Source organism: Anarhichas minor, unplaced genomic scaffold (assembly GCF_050575085.1).
Source record: "Anarhichas minor isolate MPS153535 unplaced genomic scaffold, ASM5057508v1 ptg000012l, whole genome shotgun sequence".
NCBI classification, from domain to species: Eukaryota; Metazoa; Chordata; class Actinopteri; order Perciformes; family Anarhichadidae; genus Anarhichas; species Anarhichas minor.
This window is the reverse complement of record NW_027466458.1, coordinates 4,093,539-4,108,541: the sequence shown is the minus strand read 5'-3', so window position 1 is coordinate 4,108,541 and position 15,003 is coordinate 4,093,539. Positions and strand designations below refer to the sequence as shown.

General features: G+C 41.6%; 1 protein-coding gene across 2 annotated transcripts in view; it reads right to left on the bottom strand.

The window, feature by feature from the left end:
- The window catches only part of prkcaa (protein kinase C, alpha, a), a 125,404-nt gene that overhangs the window by 41,257 nt on the left and 69,144 nt on the right, over positions 1-15,003 (bottom strand). For both annotated transcript variants that reach the window (XM_076090335.1, XM_076090336.1), the window contains 4 exons: positions 13,871-13,999; positions 3,366-3,522; positions 2,722-2,856; positions 2,267-2,360 (listed from right to left, as the gene is read on the bottom strand). In XM_076090335.1, the coding sequence (XP_075946450.1) occupies positions 2,267-2,360; positions 2,722-2,856; positions 3,366-3,522; positions 13,871-13,999 (515 nt within the window). The remainder of the gene's footprint in view (positions 1-2,266; positions 2,361-2,721; positions 2,857-3,365; positions 3,523-13,870; positions 14,000-15,003) is intronic.

Here is a 15,003-nt window from a genome sequence, read left to right as displayed (position 1 = left end):
TTGGATTCTTGTAAAAAATGTGTCATATGATGCCTGATAAATGTCTACACAGTGTTATTGCACATCTTGACATGAAAAATACTTACAAAATGATATAATTTACTAAATGTCTGTCGGTATTATACATTAGAATTGCAATATCTGTCATCAAAAGAAAGACAAGATGTTATATTTTGTGTATGAAGACTGACATCTAAGGTTAAGGTCCAAATGTTTCATGGAATAGAGAAAACCATGATATCCCTTATTTATTGATTTTAGATCCAAATTTAGAATGATGCACAAAGCTTTACAAAAATGAAGGAAAATGTTTTCAAATGATTTAAGAAATTAAAAAAGGAAAATGTATAAAATGTTTTTGTAATGTTACAGTAAGGACATTTAGGAAGAAGAATGAAAACAATAAAAATAAACATGTTACACATTAAAATCTTAACGGCTATTGGTCATTTTGTGTACTTGTATATATGTATTACATACTCAAACTTAACATCATAGAGGTTGATTTGTTATTTTTATTTGGGAGAGTCAAGAGGGACCATAGTTGTAGAAGTGTGAGCAGGGTGAAAGAGCAGCTGTTGAACCCTGACACACAAAGCGCCCGTGATACCTCACATTTCGGTGAATATTATGTACTTGTGGACCTGTTCCTATGACAACCAAATGCAGAGAAGTGATAGAAGGTCGGGGCTCTTCTCTGACGTTAATCGACACTCCTATTGTTCACTCCTCTCTGTACTCCGTCGTCATGACATGAACCTCTCACATATGAAGATCAGAAATGGCAGTAGTCATCGCTGGCTTCATTCGTCATTGCGTGTCATTAAGCTGAAAACAAATGTTCCCCGTTCTCATAAATGGCAGCTGCTTGGCCAACTAACTCAACAGGGTATACGGCAATTGACAGTTTAGGACTTTTATCACCAAAATATAATGCATCCTACAAAAATATAGTTGGTTTCAATCCCAAACCATGACATTTCTGGTATTCAGCCTTTCCTTTCTTTCTCCTTTTGCCCACAATGCTCAGCTCTGCGTGGCAGAAATGTCATGAGAAATAACAGTAAAAAGCCTCTTCCAGAGACCTTGTCTCCCACTGAGAGGCAGACAATCAGAAGAGCACAAAGAGAGCTGCTTCCCTCTCAGCAGGCCGGACACAGCGATGCAGAGAATTGAATAAAGGAAAAGGCAACATTGGCCTCCACTGGAAAAGGGTCTTGTACAGTACAATGTGCGAGTGTGTGCGTGTGTGTTTGGGAGGCATTTGAGAGGAAGAAGTGTGTGTGCATTTACTTATGATTTTAGACACTCCAATACTGTTCGTACAATTCACTTTTTACTTCATGATTGGACAGGTGTTAAGATGACGATCATTGGTGAACTTCATAACCGTTTGACTGAGAAAATAATTTGATATAAATCATGTAGGATCATCATTGAGGAGGAAAAACTTCACATTAATGGGAAAATAAGAATTGATCATAGATCAATGATTATGTATTTAAAAAAAAGTTTAGATTTATCCTCTAAAATGGAAAAAGTACTACATTTGTCTGGTTAAAACCTCACGTCACTAAGCAACTTCAATCTGAGTTTCAGAATATCATATATATATATATATATATATATATATATATATATATATATATATAAACAACTGCCCCAGGCCATTAGCCTGCTTATTAACTAACTAATGATACGAACTCCTTAAATACCATTTCAAAACGACTTGTGGTATCAGAACATCTCGGGCCTTCTGGCATCGAATAATCAAGTCTTTGTCACAGAAAATGTCTCGTAGATTAAAAGACAGCTGTCGCTGAAAAAGAAAAGACGTATCAAAGGCTGTTTGGTGGGCTGCTTTGATTCAACCCCAGACACGAATCTCTCTGATGAAGGAACAAAACGCTAACAATCGGTGACGAACGCACAACTCAAATGTTCAAGAGGCCGCGGGCCGAGGAGGTCTTTGAAAGCTGCAGCTGAGGAGATGTGACCATTTGGTATAATTTCAAGTTCTAGTACGCATGCTCGTTTTAGAGGTTAGAATGGCTGGACCAGCCATGTGCACACTCATACTCAAGGCTTTATTGTGAATTAAGGACACGGTTATCTGGATGGGATTAACAAGGTCCAATACAGAATCACCACATCATCTACTACGCCAATGAACATGAAAGACTCTAGACAAGACGCCGAGATTGTAATTCAAGTCAACAAATGGACAAACAGAGGACAATGGTGATTATTTCAGCGCAATCATCACCTCAAATTTCTCCCTGAGTTCGTCATTCCCGTCATCCTCCTCTGAGATGGGAACATTGTAGTACTCCCCTTCCTCCTGGCACAACAACTTATACCTGGAAGAGAGAGACAAGAAGAGAGGGAAGATGGAAGACACATACAGGGAAACGTTGGGAGATAATAAAATCCTCAGTTCAATGTAACTACTCCACTTCCACTGAGGTTGACCTGCTGGGCCTGAATATAGTTTTATGAAAAAGTAAACACAACTGTCAATTAAATAAGTCAAACGTGACGATCTATTCTTCTTGTTGAATAATGAAACTTTTATGAAGCCTTTTTGTGTTCAATAACATATTTCATAGCAGGGAAGTGTGGGTGAGTTTCATAGCTGCGAGGCTTCAAACTGAAAACTACCACACGGTCTAGTTTAAAACTATACGTGAGGGTCAATAGCAATATGGAAGTGAGCGTTACCAGCCACAGACTGGAGCCTTCATCAGCTCTGACACGCCGAAGGAGAGAGCCCCCATGAAGTCATTCCGAGTGGTCCGGTCCCAGTCCCACACCTCCACTGACAGCCTGCGGTCCTTGTCAGACGCCTTCAGCTTGCTATGCAACACAGAGACGGTACACATGATGGTTATGTGGAATTTTGTGCCACAATTACATTTAAAATCTAATATGTGATATCTTTCTAAAACCCTGCACTTAAGTGTTATATGTTATCATTCGTGGTGAGGGTGAAAGCAGTGGTAATCCTAGTTGTGACAGCACTAGTTAGTGCTAGTAGGATGATTAACTAACAGAGTAAAATCATTCATTTTCAATACTTTTTCAAGTAACAATACTAACAGTGGTGATAGCTTCAACCGCTGAGAACTGACACAGCGAGGTGCAAACCAGAGAAAATTTAAGTTTAAGGATGAAATATTGTATTTGGTAAATCAGAATTCAGAAAACGGTTTATTGCCAAGTAGGATTTTCACTTACAAGGAATTTACCTTGATGTTTGGTGCATACAATAAACATATTAAGAAGAAATAAAAATAAAACAGGTAAAGTACTACAAAAGTCAACAACAAAAGTATAGAATAGAAAGATAACAATAATTTACTCACAAGCTAAAGGTCTCGTTCCATCTGGGGTTGAGGTTGGAGCGAATGGTTTTGGTCTTCTGCTTGGTCTCATTTTTGGGGTCTGGTACGAGCTTGAGCTTGACAAACGGATCAGAGAGGCCATTGGGGTCCATGGGGATCAGGTTTTTGCCCTCAGTCACTAATGGGGAGACAAAGAATAGGAAGAGATTATTCATTTGTCTACAGAGACACACTTTAACTACATAGTTTGTAAGTGACTCTGTAGTCTCCCTAAATGTGGTGCAGCACAGTGTTTCCCATACTCAGCACACCTCAAACACATAATGACCTGCTGGTTACCATACTGATACCTGCCGGTACTGATACCTGCCGGATTAAATGGACCTGGTTTAAACAGCTCAATCAACATGTTGTCTTCATTCAAATTCTGTGCGGTTTCTACAATACAAAGCGCACTGCCCAGGAGAAATGGATACTTTCTTTTCAGCAACAGGTGAACATCAGTAGAATAAATCGCAGGTGCTCGAGATCAAATGGCGATTCACCGCCTTTGAGGATTGCGTATGGTGCCGAGCCATATAGGGAGCAAACGGAGGACGTGTTATGAGAGCAGTGAATCTAAATTGCAGGCTGTGGACATGTTTAAGTAGGCGAAGGCTCCCTTCTTGTCCTCCTGTATTTAGTTGTTCAGTAAACCATGGCACATCAGGGACATTAGCACTCCATTAGTCCCGAGCATTGGAGCAGTGCCAAACCTGAGCTACAGTACAGTGCACACACACAAACACACACACACACACACACATCTCCGTCCACACTGAGACGCACAGGCATACTGTGTTTATCTCCACACAACGCATCCCCGAAGGGACTGTGCGATTGGCCGCCTTGCATCGCTAAACCTCAGAAGCCTCTCCATGTGTCGCCATCAGTCTGTCCACATTGAGTGCCTGAGCAGCGAAGATGCTAAATGACCTTTGAACTGGAGACGAAGACACTAAGCCAGTATGTAAAGACAGCCCGAGAGAACGGCTAAACCCACCGTGTTTGCTGGAATCCTCTGAATGAGATACAGTATTGATGGGATTAAGAGGGATAAATGAACAAAGCCAATGAGGGATTGTCCCCAGTGAGTTAACTCAGCAACTGCTGCAAAGGCCAAAGAGAACGACAACACAGTAGGATTATTTTCCTCATAGGATGAAGTTATACAGTACAGTGTACTATTCATATTACAACCCTCCATGACGACGCGGCGTCATTTTTATTCTCCGTGCGGCTGCAGCAAAAGGCTATTTAATAAGCCAAGAGCAAATACTTTCCCAATGTTTGCTTTTATTCCCAGACCCTGTGGGTGGGGGATTCGGGTGTTGAGCGATGGTAGCGAGGTGTGAAGTTTGATGTGAGCTGCAGTAGAGTACACACACACACACACACACACACACACACACTGAGAGAAAGAAGAGAGACGGACAGACAGCAGCTTACAGGAGCAACTCGAGGTGTGGGAAGGTATTGAGCGAACCCAAGCTGGCAACCCTCTGCCTCCTCAGAACTCCACTAGAAAAGTGTAAAGCCCGTCTGCAGGCACCAAAGAACAACTCACTGTACACTGATGCACTCTTCAACAGAGAAGGGAGGACTGAAATACATGAGTTGTATTCTTTCTTTTTTTTGGGGGGCTGATTTGTCAGATGCTCAGATAAAAATTGAGCCCTGACACCTCTTCTTCATTCCCATCGCTTTCCATTTTGCCAAAAGAGGTGAAATGAATTGAATATGTCAGCTCAATAAGGGTTTTCACATGTTATCTCCTTGATGGAATCGCTAATAGTCTGTGCATTCACTTCAGTATAGTGCTGTAAAGGTAACAACCTTGGGATAGATGTTGAACCGGTTTAAAGTGCCTTTAAGTACCTTTTTTACCCGCTCTACAAATAAAATGTATTAACATTATCATCCTTATAATTATTAATATTATTATTATATACAGCTGGCTGCTGATTTATACTAGGTTGTGTATCAGAAGAATAACTCAATAATTCATGAAGCACCTTTCACCTTTCTGCCTTTAGATGTCCTGGAATAATCTACACCTGCAGGCCACATTGTTTTCAACCAGACAGTGTTCAACCTGCGTGATATTAATCTACATAGACAATCTACACATAAGTTGTTGTAAAATATGTTACATTAAGGTGCAGATCCATGTAACATGCCATTCATGTGTCTTCAGCTTCAAATCCTTCAGCTTCGGTCGTAAAAGGCCATGTTTTGAATATTTCCTACATGGCCGTCTGTATGCAAAGTCACAGCACCCAAATTACATTCATAAAAAAGCCTACAAACAGACCGACAAAGTGACATTGTTCAGTGGCTTGTGCTTGTGTATGAGACTGTGGAATACAATCGGTTAACACGCTGTAATTTGTCTCAATAATACATCTGTATTATTCAAGTTAAATCATTCTGTCCAGGAAGAGTAGACTCTCTTCATCTTCAGTAATTATAATGATACAAATTACACAGTATTAACTTGATAATATCTTTAAAAGGTTTTTACGATAATGCATTTAGTGAGTGCAGACAGGAGATGGCTACAGCCAACTGTACTTCCAGTCCTGACCAGAAGGGGGCATCCTAGACTGTCTGATGTAGCTTGGCTGGCACTGAGCTTTTCCTCCCATATAACTGTGTGGCCCATAAACCAAACAAGATGTGTGTGTAGTCCTAATCCCTTGCAGATGTACTGCAGAGACATACACTGAACTCAATACCCATGTTATCTGTGGTGCTGACAATTTGTAGTAAAGATCAAGTCATCTTTGTTCAACGAAAAAAAAAACAATTGTAGTTTATGCCTTAAAGCGCAAAGTGCATAAGGATTCCATTCATCTGAGTTTAGAAACACATGCATTATGCAAAAACACACACACAGACGATAGGACAAAAGAAGCAGGATGGGTGTGTGTGTGTGTGTGTGGGGGGGGGGGGGGGGGCTGTGACATGGTTGCCTGGATACGAAGTCTCCACAACTATCTTGGCACGCATCTAACAGCAGCGCAAGTTCAAAAGATTCTACAAAAAAACAACTTAAACTCTGCTCTATGCAACGGGGGACGGTGGGTGGGGGGGGGGGGTTGGAGCCAAGCCGAACCTTCACCAAACATCACATGTTATTTTACGACTGCTTATTATTTGGTTATCAGCTTTGTGTAATCAAATTTGACACACAGCCAAGCTTTGCTGAGCTTTCTGAACTCATATGATTTCACTGACTGACTAACACAGAAATGTGCGCCCAGTGAGGTTTGTACCGCATCCACAGTCCTGCAGACTGTACGGAGTCGTACTCCTTTTTGTTGAGTAACCAAACGGTCACATGTGAGATAAGAGCGTCTACGTCTCGAATGCACGTTGCTCATATCTGAAGAGATTTAATTGTTGATTTCCACGGTCACACCGTTGCAAAGGTTGCACTCCGTCTCTTATGGTGACGCAGACTGAAATCTAGTGGGAATTTCTTTCTTTTGAAAAAGGCCAACAGACAGTCAATTTTTCGTTTTGCAAAATGAAAAAGAATGATCAATGAAAGAGAAACACAAAGAAGGAAGAAAGGCCAAACAAGACGGGAAAAGTATAAGTGAAGCGATGAAAGGCAGAGGCATATATTTGAAGAGAGCGAGCAACATGCTGAGAAGAGGTGAGCCGTGGCCGGGCAGAGACGACAGACCGGGAATACCAATGACATGAATTCTAGGAGTCTGGCAGCAGAAATCCCACGGCAACAAAGTTCAGTTGTTCTTTGAGCTCCACAGAGACACCGAGAGGAAGGAGAGAGTCTGCATGTGTGAGTCTTACTTTGATGGAGGCAAACCTGCATACCAAGATGGGGAGGATGAAACAGTTTGTCATTACCAATGATAAGATCACACAGGTCTCTTAAACTCTTTTGCTGTCAGAGGGGGTTGATGTTTTTACGGCCCTAGTTGTTTTTTTTCTCCACATTTCAACATCAATGTATCACTGCATGCAACATATGTAATAGAAAAATGTGCAACCAAGTGTCCAAATAGTAACTGGGTTACAAATAGTGATACTTTGAGTTTATTATGTTGAGGACAAAGGTTTCTTTTCTCTCTCTTTTTGTGTGTACAATCCAATCCAGCCTGATTGTTAAGAACTCAATCTTCAATGGTTTACTCTCTTCTTTATCCGTGTTCCCGCACTGACCAAGAGGTTATAGGTGTGTCTGTGTGTGAGAACATCCCAGTGTATATATTCTGAGGGCGCAGTGATACGATGACCGAGCCCCTAAATTGCACTCATTCCTACTTTTCTTCCAGGCGTTCGTATAATTTGTGAAAACTCACAGCCAAACACACTATGCCTTGTCTTCAGCTCACACCAGATGACCCTACCTCACATAAAAACGAGGTGAGCCATGTTTGTTCTTCACCTCCCTGTGTAAACGCAGTCTATAAAACTCTGTGCTCCTTTGACAGCACACTGCTGAAAACGGCCTGTGGAGCAGCAGGACTGTTTTTTAAATGTAGTATTACATCAGCGTAAAGGTAGCAGAATACCTCCAGTATGAGCGATGGGATGATCTCAGCTAAATTGATTTATTTCTTTAAATTGGAAACACAATGTGGGGCATATATATATATCAAACATATCACATTACATTATTTAAAATGACAATTTATTATAATTGCAGTACTGTTGTGACTACAAGCACACAGTTAGATAGCCAGGAAGCTCACCACAGAACATTAAGACATGACACACAGCTGTCCCAATGGCCAGCTCCCTGCAGTGGAAAAAGTGATGGCGTCGGTACCGACACAAGTGCTGTCAGCCGTTCCGTCTTAACTCTTGATTCATGGGGGAAATGATTTTAACTAGATTTTCTCTTGGCAAGAACCTGTTGGCTTTTCTGCATGATGACTCAGAAGCGACAAAGAAACGGAAATAACTGCAAGAAAAGGCTGAAGAGTGGAAGCAGTGGCAATAAAACCAGCGGCATTCAGAGAATCGGGGGGCGATTATCGATTTGGCAACCCTCAGGCTGGATCCAAACCCAGACAGAACCTTGATCCAACCACAAATCTTCCTCAGGATTCAGGGAGCCAACAGTAAAAGACAGGATGCATGCAGCACATAAAGAAATTCATTGTTCAAGAATTTGAAGAACTTCAGAATTAAATAACGTGGGCAAACTTTGACATTTCACTAATTTACTGACTTTTTACAGAATTAAATAACGTGGGCAAACTTTGACATTTCACTAATTTACTGACTTTTTAGCTCAACGGGAAGAAGGGGTAAGATGGAAGTTACCATTAAAGCTTCAGATGGACATTTCTCTTCCAAAGTAGCAGCACTGCTGATTTATATTTCTGATGTTACACTTTTTTACATTTGGCCAGTTATCTACGGTGGTTATTATGAAAGCGGCAGTAAAATAGACTCAGAAATGCGAGGTGGATTGCTGCTACAGCTGCATCAGCCAGAAGCTCTTAACCGTGTTTAAGGGTGGATTTTGTCTTTTACTGTGAAGGGCCGCTACACCTCCAGAAAGGTTCAAAAGTAAAATCTAGCTTCCCTGATCCACCCACATCTTATATCTACTCTGTGCACCAATCTGCCCTGCACACACCTACACTGCACCTACATATAAAACACATTGACACCTACAGCAGCATTAGTGTAACAAACTGCAGAAAACACATTTGGACATTTGGGGCGAGAGAAAAAAAAAATAATGGCAAGCGAGCGAAGTCAAGTGAAGTGAGACAGGGAGCAGAGGGCTTGTTAAATGAGGCATATCTCCAGAACTGGGTGAGACAGCGAGGGAACAAAACAGAAACCTAATTATTACCACCATCTCTCACACACTCCTAGAGGACCTGCATGCGGAAAGGGGTGCACACACACACTCCTGCATACACACATACACTGCTGATCACAAGTTAGGAATCAGCTGCTGATGTTTTTCGTCTTTCCCTCAATAATGACTATTTTAGCAGAGACAAAACAAGTATAATTTAGACACAAAATGTATTATATAAGCTGTATAGGTTTTGGATTAAAACTTACATCTAGTCGACGGCCCCACAGTGTTACATGTTTTTACAATTTGCTTACGTATGCTCAGAGTGACTTTGTCTCCTTCTGCCCTTTCAATTGTCAGTCTGGTTCAACCCGTTGTACGGCGTGTTTGCACAAAACATGACTTTTTTTCTGCAAACCCTTCATTCACAATAACATCTATTTGAAAAGAAGACAATTCAGAAATATAGAGCAGTCCTCTCTGCCGTCTGACTGTGACAGTGTGCACATTCACACACACACACACACCTGGATGAGGATATGTACAAAAATGACAGAAATGCCTTTTCCCAAGTGTACTCTAGATATCTGCACCGAGTCAAGGAACAACAGGGTTGCTGAAACCAACAGGAGGCTGGCTCCTCAGCAACAACGGACAGAGAGGAGCTGTGTGTCCGCTGGAATGAGAGGCGGAGGACAAGTTTAGTGGGCTCCGTCCGCCCTTCAGAGACAGAACTTGTTTTGTCTCCTTCAGCACCTCCTCTCCCATCTCCATTCCTCCCAAACTGACAAAAACACACATTCTCAAAACTCGTGTTTTCTGGAAACTGCACAAATAATCTCTATGTTTCTGTGTGACTCATTATTTCATGGAGCCATCTCAGTGTCTTTGCCAGATAGTCTGTTCTCTGTTGGTCTGAGTGGAGTTCGTGTGTGGGTCCATGTACGGCTTTAAAGGACAGCTGCTTCCCCTGGCAGACATGTCACTTCCTGTTCAACGTTTTGGCTCTGGACATTGGTGAATCATAAAATAGACAGGAGTCACTGGGTTTGATCATTTTAAAGCTTTCCACATCTACTTAAAAGCACAATATTGCTCCAGGCATTCAAATTCTATCCATATTTTTTGTTGTATTATACATTTTTTTGTAGCTTTGCTGGGATTGAAGACTTGTCTGACTTAGTGTATACCAGGCAATTGCGTCAAAAACGTTACTGATTTGGATGACAAATGTTTTTACAGAACATCTGTCTGTGCTGTAAAATTTAATTTGAGAGAATTTCAGGATACTGTGTGTGTGTGTGTGTGTGTGTGTGTGCGTGCGTGCGTGCGTGCGTGCGTGCTTGCATTAGCCAATACAAATACTAAAGAATACAAAGAAGCCGACCACTTTCCAGACCAGACGTCAGTCTGGCACTTTGCTCTTAAAACTCATTTGAACCTATTTCATGTGGCCTGGGGAAAAGAGAACAAATAAAAAATCCTGACAAGCCAAATAAAATAGGTTTTGGTGTTGCAGTTGAATTTCCTGGAAATTTGTGTCAACAGAACAAGATGTCAACGGCCAAAATGTTAAACTTCAGGCATCAAAACTGTAGTCCACGAACCACGGTGACTACGTCCACTTCTATTTTGCAGTCTATGATAATAAACGTATCATTACCTTCTAAAAAAATACATTATTTACTAGTTATTTATTCTTCAACTTCATGTACACATTTTGCCTACAACTTGGATGTGTTCACCGTTCTGCCCATCAACAGCCAATTTAGCCCCGATGTCTACACACTATTTGTGGACAGAATGCATGCACAGATGCACAGTCAGCGCATACACACCCTGACAAAAGGATGTCAATTGTGTTTGTGGAAGGATCCATCTGAAAGGGATGCAACGTTTCCTCCTCACTGCTATCCACTGCACCTCTTCCCTGCTAAACACTTCACCGATGAAACACAATTCTGCCTGGCAAGCCGTCTGCAGCAGCTAATGTAATCTATGTTACAATCTGGCCTGAGTGGGCTGGAAGTGCTGGTACAGCAGTTCCAAACACACGCCTACAGACACACACACACACACACACAAGCTAAAGAACACATGCAAATGATAACATGCCTGTTCACATCAGGAATTGGTTAATATGTAGTATACAGGGCCAATAGTCTGCACTACTGCAGGTGATAATCGTAGTTTCTCATCCCTGATGTACACACATACACATTCCTGTGTTTGTTGGAGAGCAGAGCAGATAACACTAAAGAGTTAAAAGTGGAAGGAAGGGAGGCAGGAGCAGAAAATATAGTCGCTTTTGACAGGAAGTTAACATCCTTCAGTATAAACTTAATCCTGTTCTTTCAAGTGTTTTGTTGTACTTGAGAGTATGTTTTTGTTCTACTTGGATTTCCCAGACATGTTTAATGAAGCAGATGACTGGCCTGTGAGAGATGAATGCATGTAACGAGGTACAACCAGATGGAGGAGGGAAAATACATGGTCTCAGCCCAAAATCTTGAATAAATATTTGTGCATTTGACCAACTGACTGTCTTGTCTTGGACTGTGTTTAAACTATTGTCACTGCTTAGGTCTTTCAACACTTGGTCCTAAAGAAAAACATTTTAGAGGCTACATATCTGTCATAGTTACGATATACAGTATTTACAGCGATGAGAAAAGAAACGCATGCTCTGGAAAAGTAAACTAGTTTATGTGAGTGTGTTTGTGCCATAAAGCAGACTAAAGCAAACTTGCTAAAGGTGAGAGTCAGACATTTGGCAAGATCATGCATGGTATTACTCATCACTAATCATAATCGGGGCTTTACGTACACATAAAGTGTCCATCTATTCCTCCTTTTGAGTATACATGCAAGTGTAATAAGAATGAATGCAACATTAGAATTGGCTTAGCTGTGTGCAAACATGCTAATTATGAATATAAAGAGCAAACTTTAGTGCTTTCGTGGTTGAATAATGAGACAAACATGCACGAGTGTTTGTGTGTGTTTCCTAATGCTTGTGTTGTGTTGGGCATGTGTGTAGTTGCAGCACCACAGCCCTGCCCACATTCACTCTGGTCCTTCTGGTGATAATTTGATAAGTGAATAAGCCAGTGAAGTCCAGTGCCAGGGTGTCGTGATCCACTGACCTCCGTTAGCCAGCTAATTGAATGATTATGCGTCAGCTCCTTGCGGTCACTATTGTCCCAGCAGATGTGCTAATGCGCCGTTACAGCCGGGGGGATTTACTGTACAGCATGCCTGCAAAGGGGGCCCCTGTCCAGAAATACACTGTTGTAGCACACGGTTTCCCTAGTGAACTCAAAACCATGAAGACAGATTAGCCAATGTGCATATTCCATTTTTTTTATTTATTTTATATAAAGCATTATGCTGTTGTTTTCTGCAGAGACAGAGAGCTGTATAACCTTCTACCATCATTGCTTCATACCAGTGTAAACTAGAACAACCAGTCACTATTCATGACAGAGTTGCTCCAGCGATGGCAGCATCCTGCGGCAGCAATGTTGGAGGAACACACAGCTCCTGGAAGCCCTCACTGCATGTTCAAAACTGACAACTCTGCGCTCACAGCGTGTATCATACAGACACTGTTCATTTTTGTGCTACTTTTTTGCCGAGGACTCGGAACGTCACAACAGATACATTTGACAGATTATGCATGAAATTATCTCAATCTCTCTTAACCTCCGTTGCATGGTCTGCCATTATTTTGTCTCAGAGGATTAGTCAACACCCTCTGCCGAGTCAACAATTCTGAATTGTCAAATAATTTGTGATTTACAAACTGAAATACTTAAGCCTACATCTTGTCGAATGCATTGTATTTGGAAAACGGTCAAGGCCTGCCGAAGATGAATACAGATACGGATAAAGGGTCAATAAAAGTGTGGGAGGAGCATTAACAAAACATTAACGTATAGATTGGACATAATGACGGTTTTTTTGACTGGTCCGACAAGATAAACAAACCGCTGTGAGAAGATTTCTAAAGGATCTGAAACATCTCCGAAACAGTACATCACCATTTATTACGTCACATTCAGTAAATGCTATAAATAGGAACTCATTACATCCTTTTCTCAGCTCGGTTGGCAAAGACAGGTGTGTCTTTGAAACCGGAGGCATTAGCAATTAAAGTGGCTGGCATGTCTCATGTGCAATAGCCTCCTAATGAATAATGGTAAGACAGATGATTGCAAAGCCACGACCACGCTCACAAGCAGAGCGCTCAGATCCTGATGAGACTTACAGGAATGTATCAAGCGTTCAATTTGCTTTGCAGAGACAATTCAGTTACATCAGAAACTCCAGCAAGTCGTGACTGTTTAAAAAGGGTAACAACACGAGGCCCACGCAGCAGACCACACACCACGGCAGGACTACATATTTGGATTGGGAGTGCCTTCCAAGTGTGTCGTGACTGTGAATTTGTTTGTTTTTTCTTACAGGATAATGTTTAGCAGGAGAGGCTCTATCGATCTGAGCACCAAAAGGGAAAAGCCTTTGCAGCATGCCGAGAGCTGCTCGTCACAAGGCCAGCCACGCAGTTAGCAGTTGAATTCACTTTTCCGATAGCAGGGATCGCCACACTTACAAACACAAACACATCTTCTTAAGCCCGTTCATTTCAAGGTGTGTGCTACCAGAGAGGGGCGGTTATGAGGCCTACCTGTGACCTGCAGCTTGTCCTCAGTGACCTCACACTTGAGGAAAAGACGGCCCCTCCGTTCGGTGTAATCGGTTCCACACAGGCTGGGCACGTTCATAACACACTGATTGTGGACATTCATGTCGCAGGCTGGAGGGACAGAGAGAGGACATGAAAGACATTAGCCAGGAGGGTTTTCATACAGCTAAAGATTAGCTTCATGCGCTTGATGCAAACCAAACTGAAAGGCTGATGGCTTTCTCAAAATTGACTGAAATTCTGACGCTGTTGTAAAGAACATGCCCATGACTGTGACTGTTTCTATAAAGTTTTCATGCATCTATCGTATCTTTTAAAATACAGCTATGATCTTCTGACGATGTTAACAAAATATCTGTGTTCACCAAAACATCATATAATAAAAGCAGTGCATGCAGCCTCTCATGGCTTAATGTTCAAATGCAGTAAGCTGCTTTAAAAATGTCTATCTTTGTCTACAGTACATTTCAATTTCGTTCCATGTATCACACATATTGGGCACAATATCAAAGGGTGTTTTTTCCAAAAGTTGTGTGAAGGAGGAGATAACAAGGTTACGGCCCAGATTTAGCCCTGTGATGTCATGCATACATGGCACGTGTGTCAGCCAGCTGAACCACGCTGTCGTGGATTGGGAACAGTAACCGTTACGTCATCAGGCCACCAAGTCATCAGCAGGTAAGGTGATTAATAAAGAAAATGTCTCTGCTGCTACCTTATTCTTTATGAGAACTACCTATTTTTTTCTGCCTGAGTCACATGGCTCACCAGTGCTTAAAAATAATACAGTGCAATCTTACAGTGGTGTGATTGATCTGGCGAAATAATTTGCCGCTCCGCGTCTCTATTTATGCACACCCTGGAGCAATCATTAGGCATATCTGCTGGTCTGTAGCAGGTTGAGGATAATGTATTTAGGGGCTCATTAAGGCATTCAGACTAATCCACTAACACAAGATGAAAGTGAAGACGAGGGAGGAAGGGATATTAATAAAGACGGCCTATTCAGGGTGCGGGGAACATAGCTGCAGACTGAAATTAAGATGAGTGAAAGTCAAGGAGGAGGGGAAATATACAGGTGTGTGATATTCATATAGATGGAGCAATTTCAGGAG